General features: G+C 36.8%; 1 protein-coding gene across 4 annotated transcripts in view; it reads right to left on the reverse strand.

Annotated features, from left to right (window-relative positions):
• Positions 1 to 22,780, reverse strand: part of LOC127512366 (disabled homolog 2-interacting protein-like) — a 142,166-nt gene that overhangs the window by 101,950 nt on the left and 17,436 nt on the right. The window contains exon 3 of one of the 4 annotated variants that reach the window (XM_051893195.1): positions 17,814 to 17,940. In XM_051893195.1, coding sequence (XP_051749155.1) covers positions 17,814 to 17,940 — 127 coding nt within the window. Of the gene's footprint in view, positions 1 to 4,173; positions 4,357 to 13,943; positions 14,155 to 17,813; positions 17,941 to 22,780 lie in introns of those variants that run through there. The other 3 variants (XM_051893196.1, XM_051893198.1, XM_051893199.1) reach the window with 3 other exon arrangements.

Consider the following 22,780-nt stretch of genomic DNA (forward strand, 5'->3'; position numbering starts at 1 on the left):
TAACTCTTTCATAATAGCCCTGTGTAAGCGGCACTTCATTAACAGATTCCGTTTGACCAATCATGAAAGGATCAGATGGCCAACTGATTGTTTGTAATGAGTAGAGAACAATGAGCATCCTGTTTTACACACACACAGCTTGCCTTTTCCAGTCATGTCTAAAACAAGTAGACTGAAGAAGTGATTGTGAAGCATGACAAGTTTAACTGCCATCACTCTGCTCTCTTCATCGGTCAACATTAACAAGTCAAGTCTGAACACAGTACAAAAAAGTAAACATATTACTGCATGTAAATTACTAAAATGACAACACATGAAAACAAGGCCCATTTGCACCTAGGATTAACATTAGCTATTTAAATCTGGATAGTATTTTGATATTTTAAGCCGGATTACATTTACACCTTGCATTAAGTTTCATTAGTCAAGTACATGTTGAAAAACACCTATTCAAAAACACATCTATTGCATTTCACAAATATTCACACAGTCAAGGATGCTAAGTGAAAGGGAGAAAAGGTTTAGGCATCCTTGTGAAAATAAACTGGGAGAAAGACATGAGAGAGGATTTGAGGAGAGAAATGAGGGAATTTAAGTGTCATGCAGTGAAATAATTAATGGGATACTGTTCATTAAATCAAGGGACCACAGCACAAGACAGTGTCACTTTTTCGTGTTAGCAGAGCAGAATAAAAAAATTAAAAAAAGAACCTGCCAAACAGAGCATGGTTAAACTAAAGCTCTTGATCAGACGCTCTCAATTGACAAAAAGTTCCTTTTCCTTCAGGTGCGTAGAGCCAAGAAAATACTTGAGCAAAACAGAAAAAATAGCTGACCGCACACTGAATCCAATGAAGACTGAGGAGGTCTAGAAGTACAAAATGTATTTTATAAATTGCATGGTGCCACTAAAGCTCTTATAATAAAGACTGTCACATTGATACTACAAAGCAAATGTTTCACAATAGAATCAAAATGCATCTTGGATTGTAATTTACTAATCCGTTTTAGTAGCTCAAACAGTACAGCATGCTGCTAGCAACAACAAGGTCAAGGGTTTGACCATCACAATCCGAGAAAAAAGTATTTTGAATTCACTACACTACCGTTCAAAAATTTGGTGTCAGTAAAATTTATTTTATGTTTCTGAAAGAAGTTTCTTAGTCTCACTAAGGTGCAGAAAACACAGTGAAAGCAGTAACATTGTGAAATATTATTATGATTTAAAATAAATCATAATAATGATTTTTTTATTTTAATATATTTAAACATGTAATTTATTCCTACAGCAGCTATTATTCCAGTGTTCTGTTCAGTGTCACATGATCCTTCAAAAATCATTCTAAAATGCTGATTTGCTGCTCAAGAAACATTTCTTATTATAATCAATGGTCATAATGGTTGTGCTGCTTAATATTTGGAAACTGTGATACTTTTGGGTAGATTTCTATTTATCAATTCTTTGATAAATAGAAAGTTAATTTATTTGAAATAGAAAAGTTTTGTAGCAATGTAATTCTTCACTGTCACTTTTGATTAATTTAACGCATCCTTGCTGAATAAAAGTATACTGACCCTAAACTTTTGAACAGTAGTGTAAGTCACTTTGAATAAAAGCCTCTGCCAAATGCATAAAAATGTAATTCAGCCATCGGAAATGCATATTGATACCATGTGTAAGGGCTCTGAGTGGAGCGGGATGCCTGACCAATCAAAGGCTTCACAGCCACAGTAAAAATTTCAGGACCGGTGCGGGTCATAGTGAGGGGTGCTAGGTTAAGCTCTGACTGACAGAAGCAGTGCTGAAAACAGACATGCAGAGAAGGGGACGAGAGAGTTTCGCCAGCAGGAGGAGAAATAATGTGACGGGAGAGAAATGAAGGCAGTTAACATTCCACAGGTAAAGTCCCCTACTGAATAAACCCAGAGAGTCTGTCCTGTCATAACTCACACGAGGGAAAAGTCACCAAGCGTGTGAGACGGATGTTTTGCAAGTGAAATGAGAATGTCTTATCTAGTCTCTCTTTTTGAGGATCTGGTTATTAATTTTCATTCATACCTTCCCCTATTCAGACCGTGATTGACCGTACATATTGTCACAGCTGTGGCGGTATCGCATTATGCCGCGGAGACTGTTGTTCTTTCTCGATGGCTTCCTGTCTGTCTCTTTTGTTTTATTCTGGTACAACAGGCTAAAATTAAGGATTAGCTGTTAGACAACAGGTAGTCATATCTGGACAGGCATGGAACCTAGTTGAAAACATGAGGTCATGCAAGGAAAGGAGTATTGCAGTGTGATTCATTTTTCAGCACGGCTGTTACCAAACACTCTAACATTCCCAAAAAGCCCGGTTCCAGGCAATGGCCAGTGTGGGGCCCCTAGTGCAGTGAACCCTGGTAATCCCTGTGCACTCAAGGCCCACTTCCTTCCCTTCAGCTGCAGCCTCACTCCCTGCCCTGTCTCAGGCTATTAATAGAGCAACAATGATCCATGAATACACTCCTGCATGGAATTCCCTGCAATGGTAGACAGACTGGTTTGCATTTTAGGTATATCGAAGGCAGTCATAAACATATGTAGCATTGGTGTGCTTTCATGTCACTCAAGTTTGACAGACTTGCATGGGCACATACTGGTACTGTATATAAGGAGGCTATGGTAATATTGCTAAACAGTCAATATTAAATTTTTGTACTATTTCATCCAAAGAAATAGGGTTAGGGTTAAAAAATAAAACAATAAAAACTAAATCAAGTATAAACATCATAAAGTACAGCATTAAAAATGAATATTAATTTTGAAATTTGCTAAAGATTGCATTTAACAGTGTTAGTACATTATTAGTGTTTGACTTTAAGTGAGCATTAGATGACAGTAAAGATAATCTAAATGTAGAAATCGGAGAAATGAAAATGAACAAAATAAAGACACATCATGGCCATATTCCAGGATGACAATGTCAAGATTCAACAGGCTCAAATTGTGAAAGAATGTTTGGGAGGGAGCATGAAGAATCATTTTCACACATGAATTGGCACCTTAGTTTCATTGAAAGTCTTTGGGATGTGCTGGAGCAGACTTTACACAGTGCTCACCTCTTGCATTGTCAATACAAGATCTTGACCAAAAATTGATGCACCTCTTGATGGAAATAAATGTTTTGATGTTATTTCCATAAAGAGTTTTTTGGTCAAGATCTTGTATTGACAATGCAAGAGGTGAGCACTCTGTAAAGCCTCCTTCAGCATATCCCAAAGACTTACACTGAGGTTAAGGTCAGGACTCAGAGGTGCCAATTCATGTTTGAAAATGGTTCTTCATGCTCTCTGAACCATTCTTTCACAATTTTAACCCTGGTGAATCTTGACATTGTCATCCTGGAATATGGCCATGATGTGCCTACATGGTTGTTAAAGAAATGAAAAGCTACAAACTCCATCTGTAAGGGTTAAAAGAACCGTTGCCAAACATAAAATATGCTAGGAACATAATAATCACTGTAATAATGATCCATTCATAGATTCTTAAGTATTTGCCAATTAAAATCCAAACAGCGATTTTTTTTTTTTTTTGGCCGGGCAGTGTATACAGTATGCAGACACACACATTTTGCATTGCTATTAGTGTGATTATTTAAAATAAATAACAGGATACAAAAAAAATAAATAAAATAAAAAAATCAGGCCCTAAAATAAAATAAAATCAGCATACCAATTAGGTTTTTTTTTTTTTTTTTTTTTTTATAAATTTATAAAATTTATAAATTATATTTAATGATTAAATTATTCTAAATTTGATACAGGCTATCCAATTCTGAACTGCTCTCTGCTGATGCTATTGGACATGGACTTTCTACACCACCAGACACCAGAGACAAGTTCAGCAACACCATAAAGTTTTGGGCCAACCCTAGATCAGAACAAAACTTTGAGAAGTAGAGTTCTGCTGCTATCAGATTTTCAATCAGAATGAGAAAGGTAACTTTTACAACAATGCAAGAAGAGCTTGCAGATGAAACACTGTATGGCTCCGTTCCACAAGTGCATAACGTTAAAGCACTTAGTCTTGTTTCTAGTAAGTTCTGGTAAGTTTTCACCTGTCCACATATACATAGATACACACTGTCTGTGATCCACAAATAGTAGCGAGAGAGAGAAAAATCAATCCCTTACCTCTCAAACACTCCAACAGTCCAAAAACACCTCACACCATCACTTCATCAGCACATGAGCCAATGGTCACACATTCCACTGTCCAGTTACAATCCAGTTACATCCAAACTCTCTTTTTCCTTTTTCTTCATTCACACACTCTCTTTCTAGCGGGAATAGCAGCTTTGTGTGTGAGTGAGAGCGAGTGTATGCTAGCGCTAGACTCCGACAGGGGCATTCACTGCAAACAGAGTTCAGACCCTCCCCTTTACACAAGATCTAAGCCATGCGAGCAAAGAGAGAGAGAGAATGTGTGTAGGTATGTTATGTGTGAAAGAGAGAGCAAGAGGAAAAGGATTGTCTTTCCTTCATAGAGAACAACAATAGAAGCCCAACTAATATACAAACAAAAAACACAAGCAGGCATTTCCAGGAAAAAACTTTCCCAGTGCACTTTGTCATTAGGTATGACTGTGTAAATATATGTCTGTTTGAAAGAAGAGGAACTTATATTCCCCTTTTACATTGCTCTTCTCACTCTATAAACGGCACACACACGCACACACACACACACACACACACACACACACACACACACACACACACACACACACACATATGCACACGCGGCTGTGTAAGGGAATGCCGTTGTTCATTGACGCCCTCAGGGCAGAGGGAGGGTGGGGTCAAGAGCAGGGAAAGCAAAATTCCAGACGGATACTAGACCAATCAGACGTCAGGCTGTGGTCAAGAAGGCAAAGACATCAGGATTGGGTTCTACTACAGCCGAGAAGCAGCACACTACACAAAGAACAGAACCGAAGCCAACCTCTCATTAAAAAATCATTACACGCTCTTACAACTTAGAAGAAACCAATGTGTGGAGAACTGTAGACAAGAGTAAGTCCAAGCAGGGATGTCTTTACTCATAACTTTTTTTCCAAAATAGTATTTTTAGACTAACAATGGGTGTAAAATCTATGAAATAAGATAAGTCCACTCTGTTCCCATCCATCCAGCACCAACAAAAGTACAAAAATGGCCATGCTATGTACCCAAAATTTTATTTTGAGGAGAAAGAAACCAGAGAAAAGAGAAGACATGCAGGTCCTATTGCAGGTCCTATCTGTATCATTCCTTCAGTACTAATTCTGAGTATTATATATATATATATATATATATATATATATATATTGGGCCCCATGATTTCTGTAACACACAAAAACGCAGAGATGGGTATTTTACTACATCAGGTGTTTCTGAGTAGAGGAAACCACAAACAGCTCGCTGGAATATTTGATTCTTGATAATATACAGTCAGTTGGTCATTTATTGCAAAAGAAACCTCTCCAGATTGATACAAGGCTCTACTGATTCACATCGGGGTACAAATCAATTTTTGACCGAATTACTATGCATTAGCCTTGACATAAATGTATTAATATTTATGTATACAATCCATTCCACAAACACTTTTAATCACTTTTCTATATTACTTCTGTATATTTTATGACATTATACATGCATCTATTTAATTTGCAACTTTTTCATACACATTTCAATTTATTTCCCATAATCCATTGCTCAGAATCATCATGCCTGATTACATTCAACTGTTGCTCATTGGCTTGTTAGTATCTGCCTATATAAGCATGGTTCATAGTGTCATTTATTGCGAAGTCTTGTATGTGTCAGCACTGCATTTCTGAGTGCTCATTTGGTTTGCCTGTTCTTTGGTTTTAACCCTGTTTGACTGTCTCTCGTGGATTTCCCCGTTTGCCTGTGTCCCTGTGCCCTGTTATTGTTTGGACTGTTTACCCTGCGTTTATGACATTTTGCTTGTTTTGGATTACATCTTTGGATTACCCTTCAATAAACTACTGCATTTGGATTTTCAACCTTCGTATCTCGGAGCAGTACATGACAGGGCTAGACTTACTAGAGAAAGGAACAAAACACATGAGTAACAAATGTATATAAACCTCTAATGACATTGAGGTAATGGAACCAAAACTAATGAATATCTAATGTTTGCCAACTGCAGCAGACAGAGTTAACACTAACCTGATAAGGTGGTAGACCTTCTAAAACAGATTTTAAGAATAGTCACTGCACTTCAGCTACTTTAAAAACTAATTTTACAGTAGATCAAAGTGCCACATTTAGGCTAAGTGCAAATTAAGCTGTTTACAGCCCAGAAACGCAATAAAAAAATTGTCAAGATTTCATTGTTTATTGCAATCTGCTGAAAATCATTCTCTTGCTTAAGTAATAAAAATGTGACTTGGTCAAGACTGCAGAACACTTAATTACACAGGCAAGTTTTACAGAAACATGTTTATATGTGTTTTATTTGTTGACATTTTATAATATTTATTATTATTATTATTATTATTATTATTAATTATACATATTTTTTAATGAGGAAAAAATGGACTGCACCTTTAAAGTCCTGATGTCACTTCCTGTTCAGAGGCCATTCACACTGAAACTAAAGAAACTGATAACTTTCAAACATCACATAGATGATACACAAAAGCAAGAACTCTGTATCATTCCTTCAGCTAAAATCCTCTCATGCACAAGAGCTGAAATACAGGTTTTAGAGAAAACTTTCACAGACCTGCAGAGGAAGAATGTCAAAAGCTGTCACCACGGAGACAAAGCCTTCACTGTGCATGACCCATGGGAAGTCCAGGATGAGCCTGTGTGAGAAAGGCCAGTGGTCCTCATGAGCGCCTGTTCTGAAAGCTGAAAAATGGCAGAGCACCTGCATTCTCGCCTGGAACTAAACAAGTGCAACATTCCAGAGTCTGAAAAGGCCGCTACATTTTACCACCTGGGAGACAGAAAAGCCCTCCAAGCGGAGGAGTTCTGGCTTAAACCTCCTTAGAATGGCTCAGAATGGGTCCCGCATTCTCCACCAAGGCTCATGATACATGCTTGACATGTTGCACAAAATGGAATTCCACACTGGATCTATGAAAGGACTTATTAGCATATGGAGAACAGTGCTGGTGCCACATTCAACACTAGACTGTAAAAAAAGACCTGGCAAAAATACTGATTTAGAAAATAATTTTAAATTCTGATTTTGACAAACAAAATTATGAGCTTTTATGAGCCCACATTATATATACAATGAACTAGTCAGTTTATAACATAACATAACATAACATAACAACAAAATATGGACAGTTATTTCACACAATTGCAACTTTATATCTCACAAAATGACTTTGTTATTTAACTTTACAGTATATCACAATTACTGCCTTTATTATTTTACTCTGAGTCAGAAACAGACTCTAATAGTGAACTTCACAAACTCAGCTCTCGCAGATCTCCATCTACCTCAGCTCTGCATTTTCAAATACCAAACAAAAAAGGAAAACAGGCCAGACGAAACGAAAGATGGATTAGAGTCTATACGCTTGCTGTTACCAAGTGATTAGCTCTTCATCAGGGAAGCGCTTAGCAGTCATACATGTTCCTTTCACCAGCATCCAAATCGACGCTTACTCCTTTCAACAGTGCTTAGACTGCTAAACAATAGTGTCTTCACAGGCCTTTTGTTCTCAACATGTACAATGGAATGGAATTTGTAGAGTACCTTGCAGCGATGCTATTTCTAAACACATGCACCCAAAGCTACAGAGCTCAACATGTAAAAGCCTATTTTGACAAAACTAGTTTTTGCACACAACCTCAGAAAAATTACACAGCACATTATATACATGAATGTAACACAATAGAAGATATTTTGATATCTCAGTGGACAACATATTAGGATGAATTTTTCATGTAAGAATATGTGAAACAGCCATTACAGTACAACACAGACAAACTCATCCAGAGACACAGATGCTTATACTGTAAAAGCTATAGTTTGTCATTTTAATTGGTTTAGGCCATAAGGTTTTGCATGGATTTAGTTTTATTTGGTACTTTAACAGAAATGTATGTGAAAGAAAACAATATGACTTTTTGTTAGCAATATTTTTTTTCCTCAATGTTACTTTATACAAGGCAGGAAGCATCTGACAGCCCCATCTACTATGAACTTCTCCACACACAGAAACACACACTCACGCAGCAGGGCTCCCATCACCAACAAACAAACTGAAACTCTACATAAGTGCTCAGATCAGAGAGCGTCTTCAGAAAACAGACTAGAGCTACAAGCTCTACAGAAACCCCGGAGACATTTAAAAGCCAGTGATTGATACAATCCTCCATCGTTCTGTAACTAAACAATTTCTCTGCAACAAACTTCTTGTCTGTTCAAATTCACTTCAACGATACATTACTGCTTCCACCACTCATTCTCAAGTTCTTTCAAACTATGAAACACTGATTCACGCTAACTTGTACAATCTATATTCAGTTGAATTCAAATGCAGGTCATACCTTTTATACATTTGTAAAATTATGAAATGTATGTGACAACAGTTTTCTTTTTAAAATCAGTTAAGGCAGGGAAACACTATACATCCCATTCAAACAGTATATTTTCCATTTTCTTATGTTTTTGTCCTATGAAGGGTCACAGGGGCTCTGGAGACAAGGTATTATTGACATAATAAGCAGCAATGATACAATATAAAAAAAAACTGACTATAAAAGCATAAAAAGATACAAGCTGTGTATAAACTATGCCTATGCCATTGCAGAAGTGTCATATTTATTTATTCTGTAAGCGCAAAAAAAAAAAAAAAGTTGTAAGTAGTACTTCTCATTTTTATGTGTTCAATATTTAAATAAATTATTACATAAATAAATAAATGTGCTAAACTCATATCGAAAGAGAGCCTTTCCAATTATCCATTAAGAATCCATATTTATCATAAACAGATACATCAGATATGACTTCTCATTTGAAAAGTGTACTTCATACTGACGTAATCTTCCAATCACCTATTAAAAATGCATTTTGATTATTTTGGAGCACCGGCATCAATATTCTACGCAACCGGATCCCATATTTGAGTTTGTTATTCTCCAGAAATGAAAACTGCTTTGCATAAATGGAAGGTTGCCCAGACCAAGATTAGATTTGTTTCTGAAGAGGAATGAGATAGCACTGCCATATTCAAGCAGAGAAGTGTTGATTAAACCCCTCTTTTTCTCACCCTTTCACTCTCTCTCTCTCTCTCACTCTATCAGCTTATTACTAAGCAACATCGCAAAAGTTTTGTTTCACACAGATTTTTGAGGTCGATCTTCAAATGCTCGGAATACAAATGTGCGCAGCATATGCAATATGCACACATACATACGACACACAAAGATAGACATATGGACACATAAAAATGACTGAAAGTTTCAAATACCAGCATACTTGGCTCACATACAAAGACATTGCTGCTGGACAGGCAGATGGTGGCAAAGGATCCCCAAGAGTCTTAATAAGGCGATAGCAAATGCTGAAGGATAGAACATCAAACTTGATCTGTTCCCTTACTGTTCTCATGGGCTTCTGTAACGAAACCCCCCTTTGAGAGACTCCAGAGACGAAGCATGAAACTTTCTCACATATAAACACCCAAAAGACAAAAGATAATATAGAGACATTCTTCCCACAAGATATTCAGTAAGATGGTAGTGTGCATACACACACTCTTTTGTCTTTGGTCTAATAATTAGAGAGTCCCCTCCAGTCAAAGCAGACATGTATGCAGTTCCCAGAGGCCAGAAGTGACTCAGAGAGAATGACTGAGAGATTCTCTTGTTTATCACTTCGTGAAAAACTGTAGTAATCCCCCACACTCCCTCCCTCTCCTGCTCCACTTGCTCTCTCCTCTCCTCTACTCAAAGAAAAGGAAGAGTGAAGTAGGACGACAAACAGACCTATTTCCATCTCAATGAGGGCCAGGGATTCGGTGTTCTTCCTCACAAGAAATGACTTTCTCTCTCTACTCTCTCCCAAAATGCTTTAAAGACCCCATGACGTTGCAGTTTTGTTGCAATTACTCCACTTTCATTAGCTTTGAAGCTAGCGTACTCTGTAATGTAACACATAAGATATTTCCATTAAACATTTTGTCTTTCTCTTTAAAGAAAACATGCTAAATATTGATGACTCATCCTGCACTCACAGGTTTATCCAATCAACTGCCTTCTAGAATAAGAATGTTGCTCCCACTAACAATACCTACAGCTCACTAGCAAGTAGCAAATCTGGATGTGATGATTAATAGTGTGTGACTGTGATGACTGTGATAACTAAAGGTGTAAGCTCCTCAATATTTAAGCTCAAACGCCTGTTTTTAACAGACATGCATCAACACAGGAAAGCAAACTGCCCTCATTAAGTGATTTCTTGGGGTCTGATCTATACATAACCCAAACACTCACTGAGTTGATTTTGCACAGAGAAGCTAATTGGGTTTAATTGTTTAATTACAGTCCTAAGCAGATAATTTCACTATGGCATTTGCTCAGCAACTTCCTGACAACCGCTGTGGAGCCAAGACTGCTTAATTTCAGACAAACCTTCCTTAAGGCTGGGACACACTAAGCCGATCAGGCAATGTCAGGCCGTTTTTGAGCATCAGTCAGCTTAGTTTTTCTGTGTGTTCCACACCGTTGGCTCTAGTCTAGTCGCATGTTGAAGAGCAGCTTTTTGGCCGAGATGCAGCCAACAAGAGGCGACAACACAGTCAGATTTTGTCGCCGCTAGTTCTTTGCCGTTGGCTTGGTGTGTCCCGGGCTTTACAGTGTGATCAAAGAGCAATAGCAATGGAATCAGTGAAACACTGTACGTTTAGATGATAGAACCACAATATGAACCACTGAGAACTAGGAAATCAGGTGATTTCTTATTTCAAAATCTTCCCACAATGATATATTGGGGTCAGAACAAAAAAAAACAAAAAACAGCAAGGACGTATTAAATTGATTAAGATTGATAGTAAAGACATTTATAATGTTACAAAAGATTTACATTTCAAATAAATGAACACACACTGACCAATAAATTTAGATGTTACCACACTTTTTATGGACAACTGTGACCACACATTAGCGAAATTCACCAATATGCTGAATTGATTTACAACAGCTTATTTTTATTATTATTTGTATTAATATATTTACATATTTTTGGTCAGGTAACTTAAAAATGTGTAAATGTGATAACATCTGGTTTTATTAAATACAAAATATATAATAACTGTAAACTGACGTAATGACTGAATCAAACTGTAAACATTAGGACACCAACAAAAGTCATTTTTAAGGCTCAGATCTAGCAGAAATAGTTTCTTAATCCTGATCATTTGGTATCTTTATTGCAGTCATTCCCATTCTTTAAAAGCAATAAGCCACAAGAGGCCTATCATTACAGTGATTTTACCACAGTTAAGGGGGTTTTAGGGGCTTTTCATCATGCTTCAAAGGAATATAGGAATCTCTAAACTTTAAAACAACACAAGGATTAAATAAGCCCCTGTAGGTTAAGAATCAGATGGTAAAGCATGAAATTAGCACCCTGCTAACATACACTAGTGAAATAACAGATTACATTCCCTGGAGTGGCAGGGGAGAAAAGTATCCAAATGATGTCTATCCCTTTCATCGCCCTTGTCGCACGCTCTCTCTTATCTTTAATTACTCTCTCATCCTCTCGTCTGAATGCTCACTACATTAGAGATAGTCCTCCACTTCATCTCTGCAGCAGATAACACAAGATACACCAAATGCCAAGAAAGAATTCAGCCCCGTTTTCATAAAATGTTTTCTTTCTTTAACTTCTGTAATTGGTTTAGATACACAGATATGAGCATTCAGAGCTGTTTTTGCTCCGCTTATATAAATTGATTTATCTATAACTATAAGTGCATCTCTCATCCTATTATGATGCGAAACGCCAGACCTTCATTGGATCCTAAAGCTTTTAATTCCTTCATTCGGCTGTTAAATTACACATTCAAAAGAAACGTTCTTCATGACACTAACTGATTATGGGTACATCAAAAAATTCTGTCTATGAATTAGTCTCTGTATAAGTGTTTAGCAATCTCAAATCACATGGGTAGTGATACATTTCCATGACAGAGGATTATGGGAGGGCATCTACTCTGCCGGGGCAGGGCAGTTGTACTGTGTTATTTGGGGCTATTCTGGGATATTTTGAGGTTTGGCCTGTGTTTAAGACAGATGTTGGGCTCAACTACTGTGTCATGGATTTGGGTTCCCTTGGCAGGACTTACTTTGCCTTTCTTGCTAGGTTTCTTTAAGTAGCCAAAATTGCCCACACACTGAAAAAAATGCAATCAGACCAAAAAAGATCTATCAAGAATGTATCTTTAATTTTACTTATGCATGTGAAAAAAGGTGAAAAATGTGCAGCGTGTTAAAAACAGACCAGAGAGCAAACGTTTCAGCCCACGCTTTCTTCAATGCTCAGGTTGCTAGCTTTCTTTGCAATATCTCCATCTCTCTCTGTCCAGCGTATCGACCCAGTTGGATCCTGAACGTCCTGTTTCCCTGAAATACTTTGGCAGTTGACTCATTCAGCTAACCACATTCTTCCAGAGCTCCTTCTCTGCTGATCAGACCTGCACCATACTCTCTGTGCATACAGACAATGGAAAAATACTCAAATAATAATTTAATCATTAGGTTTTAGAGAGCTCCGACAAGTGAAACTGAAATGTGTGAGTGGAAAAGAAGACCAAGAATGTGAGGGAGAGGAGAAAGAAAGAGAGATTTATTTGTGTGCATAAGTCAGCCTCCCGTCCCGTCCCGCTCACTCACTCTCTCTCTCTCTCCCACACACAGACACATCTACTCTATCCTTCTCTCCACAAACTAATGCCACAAGAGACACACAATTCAGAGAAACACAATTCCTTTAAAATGTGAAACTCCCTTACACGCTCTAACATAATCAAGTTTGCACAGCACACTCCAGTCACCCACAACTCACACATTCACTCCTTCAAGAAACATTATACAATAAAGTAAAATCAGAAAATATAACTATAAAGCCTAGTGCAGACGGACAGAGAAAGACAGAAAAAGCAAAATAATAGCCTTATGCTACCTGCTTGAACTACATAAATATCTTCAGTAAATCTTTGGACTTTTGGAAAGACAGACAAGCATCTAGTTTAGTCATAGGCAAACTTTTGACTTAAGTCTGCTTCACATTGCAGCTTATTTTGGTCCAAAAAAAAAAACACCCACTTAGACAGGAATAGACTAGCTGATGGACATGTAATGCCATCCACAACAGGGTTTTTATTTATTTATTTATTTATTTATTTATTACATTTTAGCACTGGGTTTACATTAAATGTATTATACCACAATAATAGACCAACATAGAAAAGGACGAACGGACGGACGGACAGACGGACAGACAGACAAATAGATAGATAATTCGACTACGATTTTCTGATTTACAGTATTAAATACAGGTTGCATTAAAATAAACTTAGAAACATAGCGGAACACACAGTTCAGCTCAAGGATCTCTCATTTACATGCTACTTCAGGTAAGAACTTTCAACACAACTCTGTGACTGTGACAGTTTCAAAGATTGTGAAGCCACTAATTTGGCAAACTTTACAAGTGTTTTCCAGTTTTCTGTGCAATATGCATCAGGCGCTCAGTGAACGGACTGCGGGTGGTCCGTAGGCGTGCCGTCTAAGGCTGAGACAAGTTATACAAACTCATGCATGTACTCTTAGAGCATTTTAAACACACTGCCAACAATCCATCTCCAGTCCACCAATACTGAGGAGGCAAGTGCCAAGAGCATCTTTTCTCCTTAAGCACTTACCGGACTGACCCTCCGACTCAGGGCTCGTCTCAGACTCCATAACTTCACAGAGTGCTGAACTGCTGTCCAACAACTGAAAAACTGTGCTGAAAGGAGACAGATGGAGAGGAGAGACAGACAGAGAGAGAGAGAGAGAGAGAGAGAGAGAGAGAGAGAGAGAGAGAGAGAGAGAGAGAGAAGAGGTGCTCCCTTCACCCTATGCGTAGAGAACCACTCTGTGCCCCAACTGCTGTTCTGTGTTTGTCTACTGCTCCAGAAAGAGAGACAGAGAGAGAAAGAGACAGAAAGAACGCATTGTGGTACGCATGCAGATTGACTATTCCTGTAAGTTGCGTTCTCTCTTTTGCTCCTACTTCTCACATGCTTCTTAAAGACACAGTATCAGTAACGATACTTTTCACAAGCCTGCATATTTTTACTCACACTGTATACTCTTTACAGATGGACTAACATAAAAATGCCAAATTTTTATAGACACCTTATGAATTAATATCAGTAATGAATACCAGACATGCAACAAACACTACACTGTAAAAGGTGACAGCAATAATGCATGTGCTCACATTCATTATGATCTCATTCTGAAATTCCCTGTGATATACAGTATACTACATATCAAACTGCACACTGCCACATTAGTCTGCATGAGCGACCAGCATACTGTCAGTCTATTTCAACGAGCCATTAGTTTAGCATTATTTTGCAAAACATCCTGAAAACATGATAAACCTGAATGAGCAATAGGACAACAGCTTTACAAATTATGCCTCACTTTGATGTTTGCCTGTGGGGTTAACAAGCTACATTCACTAATAATGATTTAAAGGCATTTTGACATGTCAGTGCCCAGCATTCAGCAGAAGCTGTGTTAGCCAACCGAGAATATATTACACTAAGAAACTCAAAGAGAAGTTGACATTACTATTATTAGGTATTTAAGGGATTTGTTTAAAAGGCTCTCTGTTTTTAAATTGTAGCGTTGATGTACAGTACAGGCTTTCTGCTCTTCGACCCCCCCAGGAAAGGTTCGGATGTTTATGAATCAAGCTAGTGAGGTTGTTCCTGCTCTCGCCCTCTGGGGCAAGACATCAAACAGAAGGTGCTATAGTTCTCAGGGGGAGCAAAAGTGAGCTATGAGATTTACTTCAGTTTCTCTTTTATCTTCAAACAGTTATTCAGTATGGGGTGGAGGCATACAAGACACACACATACAAAAACTGAAAATAGAGTTATAAATCGGATCATAGATTAATCACACTAAATATAATATCCTGTGTGGTCCCCATACCCCATAACCAAGTGTGGTAAGTAAGCAAGCAAACAAGCGAGTAAGTAAGAGAGTAAGTAAAAAGTACACAAGTAAATATGTAAGCAAATAAATACATAAATAAATAAATGATCAGGATAATATTTAGATGAAAGTCTTTGAGTTTAAAAACAAATGACAAAGTTAAAAAGTCTTAAAATCTAAATGTCCGTCACGCAGAACAAAAACAGCACAGTGATTAAAAGCAGGGCATACTGGAATAGAGTCTTATGAGTAGTTGTGTGTGATCAAGAGTCCTTACAGTTTATTGCTTTGGTGCAATTTTCACAAGCAACTGGTAAATTTTCAAAACTCTTAGTACAAATATCACAACAGATCATCAAAAGTGCACCTTTTTTCAAACATTTCAGCATATTTTCAATTGTTAATGCCATACACAAAATCACAAAGTATCCTTTTCACTAGACAAAATAAGTGTTTCATCTATATAAATGTTTCATTCACAGTAACTGCCTTTCATAAAGCTTATACTTAACTTTTCATTTGCATCTCCTTTTCGTTCAGTTTAATAGATCTGTCTATTATTTAATCCAACTGATCTTAATGGTTAATCAGTGAATCATTTGGTACACCTATAGATTTCTATAGATACAGATTGAGATATAGTATTTTGTTCGCAATTTCCGATACAGATAACCAAAAGTAATGCATTCTTTTTACATTATAAGTGATTTATCTTAGATTATAACCACTATGTTCAAAGTGTGTGTGTGCGTTTGTGTGTGTGCGTGTGTGTGTGTGTGTGTGACAGAGAGATTTGCGATTTGTGAATATAGAGCAGGATAGAGTACAACGAATGTATTGCATCAGATTGATCAGCATACATCATGCTGTGAACATATTACCATGGTAGATACTGCCACATTACTATAACTCACCCTAATAAAGGTCAACTACAATATAGATTCAGTCATATGGCACAGTGAGAACATTTACTGTTTTGGCAGCACAAAACCTCACGGCCATTTCATAACATCACACCTTTTGATATCACACTAAATAGATACGTTTAGATAATAGATAAATTACAAACATTATGGATTTTATGCCAATTATGTAATTTAGGTAATGTAAGTGTATTTTCTAATGTGGCATCTGTTATTATTGTAATTATTTCAGCAACAAGGGTGATTTGAAACATGTATCTTGCATTGTTTGCTATTGAATTAACTGATTGTTAAAAATACTAAACTGAAAGAAGATCATACTGTTGTGTTTCGGTGATTAAACCACATGTTCTCATTAAATATCACAATGATCTTGTGTTTTGAAACAGTGATTATGTAGAATGAAATTATGTACTAGAATGAAAGCATGAAGTCAGGTTTTAAAAGAATGACTAGCTGTGTTACAAGTTTGATCAATTTGGATTTTTGTACTAAGAGTTTGAAAATGTACAACTTACTTGTGAAAATAGTACTAAAGTGAATAAAAAAAATAAATAAAAAAACAAACAAAAAAAAAAACTGTAAAAGCCTGGTTATCAGGTTGCAAAATTTGCATTCATCTTTGAAATCAATAGTCCACTTGCTTGAAGCTCAGGTGTGTCGCTGTCTTATTAAATCTTATTATTAAATTTAAATACTTGTATGTCCAGCATAGCTATACACCACAATCTGAAAGTTTACAACACACACAGACACATTTGTTTCACTACATATGTGAGGACATCTCATAGACTTCCAGTGTTTTCAGGTTAAAACAAACATGATTTGGTCGATCTATAAGCCTTTTTAACTAGTGAGTTCCGACTCACTAGTCAGTGTTCAACCACCCAATACACCCTTAAAGGATGACTTAAAAAGTACATTTGCAGAGCCCATTTTGCAACATCATGTACATGGGGACAAATACAACATTCATTGGTAGACCAGTCTAATTCTACAAAACTACATCAGCAAATGAAGTATGCAAACATCAAGTAAAAAAAGAAGTCAACAAAATAAATACATAATGAGTATAAAAGCTAGTCAGAACTGTAAGAACACAACACTGAAAGAAACATGCTTTGCCAGAAGAACAGAATATTGCAGCCAACATCCTCCCCTGCTGGCCTAAATAAAAATGACAGGCCGCAAGTAACTGAGTGTAAGGTAGCGAGAATAACTTCTTTGAAAAAAAAAAAAGTTTTAGTCACTACTGTAGCATGGTCTGTAACAAGTACAACACCTACTGTACATATTTGCTCTCTTCAGTAAACAGCAAATGTGTTTGTCTTTGCAAATATATATCAAAGGTAGTTTGTGACAAAAAAGTGAAAGTTGGACCAATACCTTATAATTATGATTAATAAAATAAGTAATGATGGTTTTATCAATAGGATATATATTTTTTTCAGTTATTCAAGATTACTGAAAAATATATTTTTGTATGCACAAATAGTTAATTCTAGCGGATGAAATAATTTAAGACCCGAGCATAACTAAAAAACTACAAACAAAATGGTTAAATTCCATAGGAGAGCCTAGATAGACAGTTTTTGTTTTTTTTTGTTTTTTTTTTAACTGTGTTATAAACATGTAGGTCAATAGTAGTGCACTCACTGTTGTCCACTGAGAGATGGCATTGGAGTTCCGGGAACTGCGTCTCCACAGGAACACTGATGGTGCGACGCAGCAGTCTGGATTTGCAGGTGTCAGTCCTGTTCCCCTGTAGAAGCAGAGGGTGTATCTGAGAATGGGACACATAAAAGAGAAACAAAGACACAATTGAGCACATATTTGGCTGCCTCTCATCTCATGATTAATATATTTAATTTGAATCGAAGAAATTCAAGTCAGACAGACAATCAGATTGAGCAAGACACAAATTCAATAAGTGAAGTGATTGAGTATGGTAACCCATACTCGAAATTTGTCCTTGGACATTTAACCCATCCAAGTTAGTGCACACACTATAGGAGCAGTGAGCAGTGAACACACATACTGCAAACCGTGGACACACAGTGGGCAGCAATTCACTGAAGATCATTATAAGGACAAAAATATATTTTCAATACAAATAAAATAATATTGAAAAATAATGCAAAATATAATTTCATGGACAGTGATAAATATTTATAGCCAGAATACGCAATTCACTCACTATTGGCATGTGAAATAGATGGTGGCAAAAAGAGAGGAGAAGGAGGAAGAGAGCTTAACACTGGGGAATTCAGTGTAAGATCTGGGTAACTCTGACTGTCAATATGACCTTGCTTACCTTCCCAGAATCATGTTTCCAGCACACATTCAACCCTCATGGAGTTAAAACCAAACTCTCTGAACGTGCATTCTCTCGAGTCTGTGCTAGTGTGCTTTTGTTGTTATTGCCAACCATGAATTTGCTCTCAAGACACAGTCCACATTCAATTTCAGACACAGTAATCTGGTTTAACTGACAGTCCAAACTAATTAATAACACTGACATAACTGTGATATTTTCCAAATACTAAATACATGAAGTGAGTGAAATTTGATTCATATCATTACTTGTTATATTAGCACCAGCCTATAAGCTGATTATTTTCTTGACCTGTACTTGAGAGTGATCTGAATTAAATAGAACAACATACAGTGCTAAAGAGCTTGTCATATATTATAGCACACAGCTAGTTAAAAATACTATAAAATAACCCATACCTTAACAGAAAACCTTTTGCATTTTTTTATAAAATTAAAACGTTTTATATATAGCCAATTATAAATACTATAACCTAACCCACACCATAAACAAAAAAATTGTACCGTTAATAAAAAACTTTAAATTGTTTTTATACCGTTTTTACGAATAAGGACATTCCCAAAAAAAGGTTGTATCAGATTTAGCTTACTTCGGTGTACAAATTTGTCCCCAGAATATGGTTAAGTACACACACATACACACATACATCAATAGCTAGTATTTACCTACACCATTTTGTAACATCTTGTATTAAAAATTTAAAGCAAAGCTGAGGTAGTTTTTGTTTCCCCATACAGTAAATTTCATAAAAAGACAACATTGTATTATAAAAAGGATCTAAAAGCTGCAAGGGCCGAGCATCTCTGCAAACTCAAAGAAAATAACCAAAACAATCCAAGGTTTTATTTAGTACAGTGGCTAGATTAACAAATAAACAGATATCACCTGAACTGAATATTCCATCACAGTTTAGTAATAATGAATTTCTTGACTGATAAAAGCATCAGAAATACAATTATAAAATGTACAACCTTTGACAGCATCTTCTGATTCAGCATCTTCTGATTCCCCCCCACCCCCAAAATTGCCCAGCAACATTGCTCAAAAAGTTGTATCATCACCTTTAGTGCTGTGTTCAACACTACAGATCATGAGATACTCTTAGATTGATTATAAAATTAAAGGCATTAAAGTGGTTTATATCCTACCTGCCTGAACATTACCATTTTATTTATATAAATTGGGAATTATGTAATTTCACACCAGTAAAGTATGGAGTGCCACAAGGGTCTGTTTTAGGCCCTCTGTTATTTTTAACCATCTCTAGAGTTTACAGAGAATAGTCCGAAAAAGAGAAAATATCCAGTGAGTGGCAGTTCTGTGGGCAAAAAAAAAATGCCTTGTTGATGCCAGTGGTGAATGCCCAGACTGGTTCGAGCAGATAGAAAGGCAACAGTAATTTATATAATCACCCGTTACAACTGAGGTATTCAGATAAGCATCTCTGAATGCACACATCGAAACTTGAACCAGATGGTCTACAGCAGCAGAAGGCCACACTGTGTGCCACTCCTGTCAGCTAAGAGCAGGAAACTAAGGCTACAATTCACACAGGCTCCACAAAATTGGACAATATAAGATTGGGAAAACATTGCCTAATCCATCCTGGCTTGTATCAATGGTTCAGGCTGGTGGTGGTGCTGTAATGGTGTGGAGGATATATCTTTGCACACGTTGGGCCCAAAGTACCAAAGTCTAGTGCCACAACCTACCTGATTACTGTTGCTAACCATGTCCATCCTTTTATGACCACAGTGTATCCATCTTCCAGCAGGATAATACACCATGTCACAAAGCTCAAATCATCTCAAACTGGTTTCTTGAACATGACAGTGAGTTCACTATACTCAAACTGCCTTCACAGTCACCAGATCTCAATCCAATAGAGCACCTTTGGGATGTGGTGGAACGAGAGATTTGCATCATGGATGTGCAGCCGAAAAATCTGCAGCAACTACGTCATGCTATCATGTCAATATGGACCTATGGCAATAATGCACTACAAGGTGGTTGCCCTGCAGTCTCAATAAACAAGCTCCAGTTAGTCCAAAATGCAGCTGCTTCTTATCAGGTCAAGAAAATATGATCATATAACCCCAATTTTATCATCTCTACACTGATTACCTATTAAGTTCTGTATCGATTACAAAATATTGCTACTTATGAGTCCCTAAATGGTTTAGTTCCTGTGTATTTAACCAATCTTCTATCATGCTCTTTAAGGTCACAAAACTCTGGATTTTTGGTAGTACCTAGGATAGCAAAGTCCACTAAAGGAGGTAGAGCATTTTCACTTTTATAGCTAGTTATAAATACTATAACCTAACCCACACCATAAACAAAAAAATTGTACCGTTAATAAAAAACTTTAAATTGTTTTTACGAATAAGGACATTCCTAAAAAAAAGGTTGTGTTAGATTTAGCTTAATTCGGTGTACAACTTTGTCCCCAAAATATGGTTAAGTACACACACATACACACATACAACAATAGCTAGTATTTACCTACACCATTTTGTAACATCTTGTATTAAAAATTTTAAGCAAAGCTGAGGTACTTTTTGTTTCCCCATACAGTAAATTAGTCATACAGTTAGTCCAAAATGCAGCTGCTTCTTATCAAGTCAAGAAAATATGATCATATAACCCCAATTTTATCATCTCTACACTGATTACCTATTAAGTTCTGTATCGATTACAAAATATTGCTACTTATGAGTCCCTAAATGGTTTAGCTCCTGTGTATTTAACCAATCTTCTATCAGAGATTATCAGGTAGAGCATTTTCACTTTTATCTCCTATACTCTGGAATAGCGTTTCCGATAATTTTCGGGGCTCAGACACTCTCTCCCAGTTTAAATCTAGATTAAAGACACATCTCTTTAGCCAAGCATTCACATAATGCATCTCATATCCTTGCTTGAAATGTTATGAACAGCAGCTATGATAATTCATCTCCATTTGCTTTTCTGTTTCTACTTCGGGATGCTAACTAAAGATTGTGCCAGCTCCAGTTTGGATCCAGCCTCTTACGATGATTTCAGATGACCCAACACCTGTGAAGAGATGATGCCAACCCCTGCGAGGACTTCAGATGACGCCAACTCTAAATCAACATACAAAACTGCCAAATTTTCAATATATTGTAATCATTATGATCACAAAATGTAGTTGCTTTGACATGCTCATTGTTTTTGTTTAATGAATTCATGATGATAGCAATTTTCAAGTATTTGTGGAAAAAGACAACACTGTTTTTATCAAACATGCCTTTATAATTTGTTAATGTTGCTTCACTTTATCTAAACTTTTTTTGTTTCATTTGATTATCATCTGTTTAAATATTGGGTAATATACATAGTAATAAAAAATAATGAGAGCTCTAGGCAAGTGTATGGTAGCTGAGGGTCTCGTGGTTAAGTAAAGCAAGTCCTCAGTAGTAACATCTAGGAATCTTTCCATAAACATGCTGCTACTACTACTCAAAAAACTGTAAACATAAAAAACATCTTATAAGTACAGCAAGTAAACAAATTGCTCAGAGCATTAAAGATCTGGCATAGCCAGGAGAGAATCTGTCTCTTGATCCTCCTTCAGCAGAGAATCATTCACCACTGCTCTGTCAGGCCACTAATAGATGACTGGAGATTTATTACAGTGCTGCCCTCTGGCTGATAACAGAGGCTTCGACATACAGCGTGAGCTATGGGGGGACGGAAAATTCTTTATCGACCACGGTGCACAGCATATATTCTTTGCAAGTGTGGGCCATATATTGATTGTCCCTGTGAAATGCTGCGTGTCTTGGCTGCCACGGCGAAAAGTGAGCTCAGGGAGCCTGCTGATGTACCGCACTCCTGCACGTGTCATGATGACAAACTACACACAGCTAACACGCTATTCGCTCTCATGTGCTTGTACTCATTCAGTTTCACACAACCAGCAGATAATACTTCCCCCTTCTGCCTCTTACTTTCTTTTTTCCTCATTCTGTATTTTGTTTTACTTTTGGTATTTTGCAAAAATGCAAAATAAAAGTGTAATTTATTCCTGTGATGCAAAGCTGAATTTTCAGCATCATTACTCCAGTCTTCAGTGTCACATGATCCTTCAGAAATCATTCTAATATGCTGATTTGCTGTTCAAGAAACATTTATTTTTATTATCAATGTTGAAACGGTTGTTCTGCTTATTTTATTATATTTATTTATCTTTTTTTGTGGAAACAGTGATATAATTTTTTCAGAACTTTTTTGATGAAACTTTAAAAGAATAGCATTTAATTTA

The sequence above is a fragment of the Ctenopharyngodon idella genome, chromosome 5 (assembly GCF_019924925.1).
Source record: "Ctenopharyngodon idella isolate HZGC_01 chromosome 5, HZGC01, whole genome shotgun sequence".
NCBI classification, from domain to species: Eukaryota; Metazoa; Chordata; class Actinopteri; order Cypriniformes; family Xenocyprididae; genus Ctenopharyngodon; species Ctenopharyngodon idella.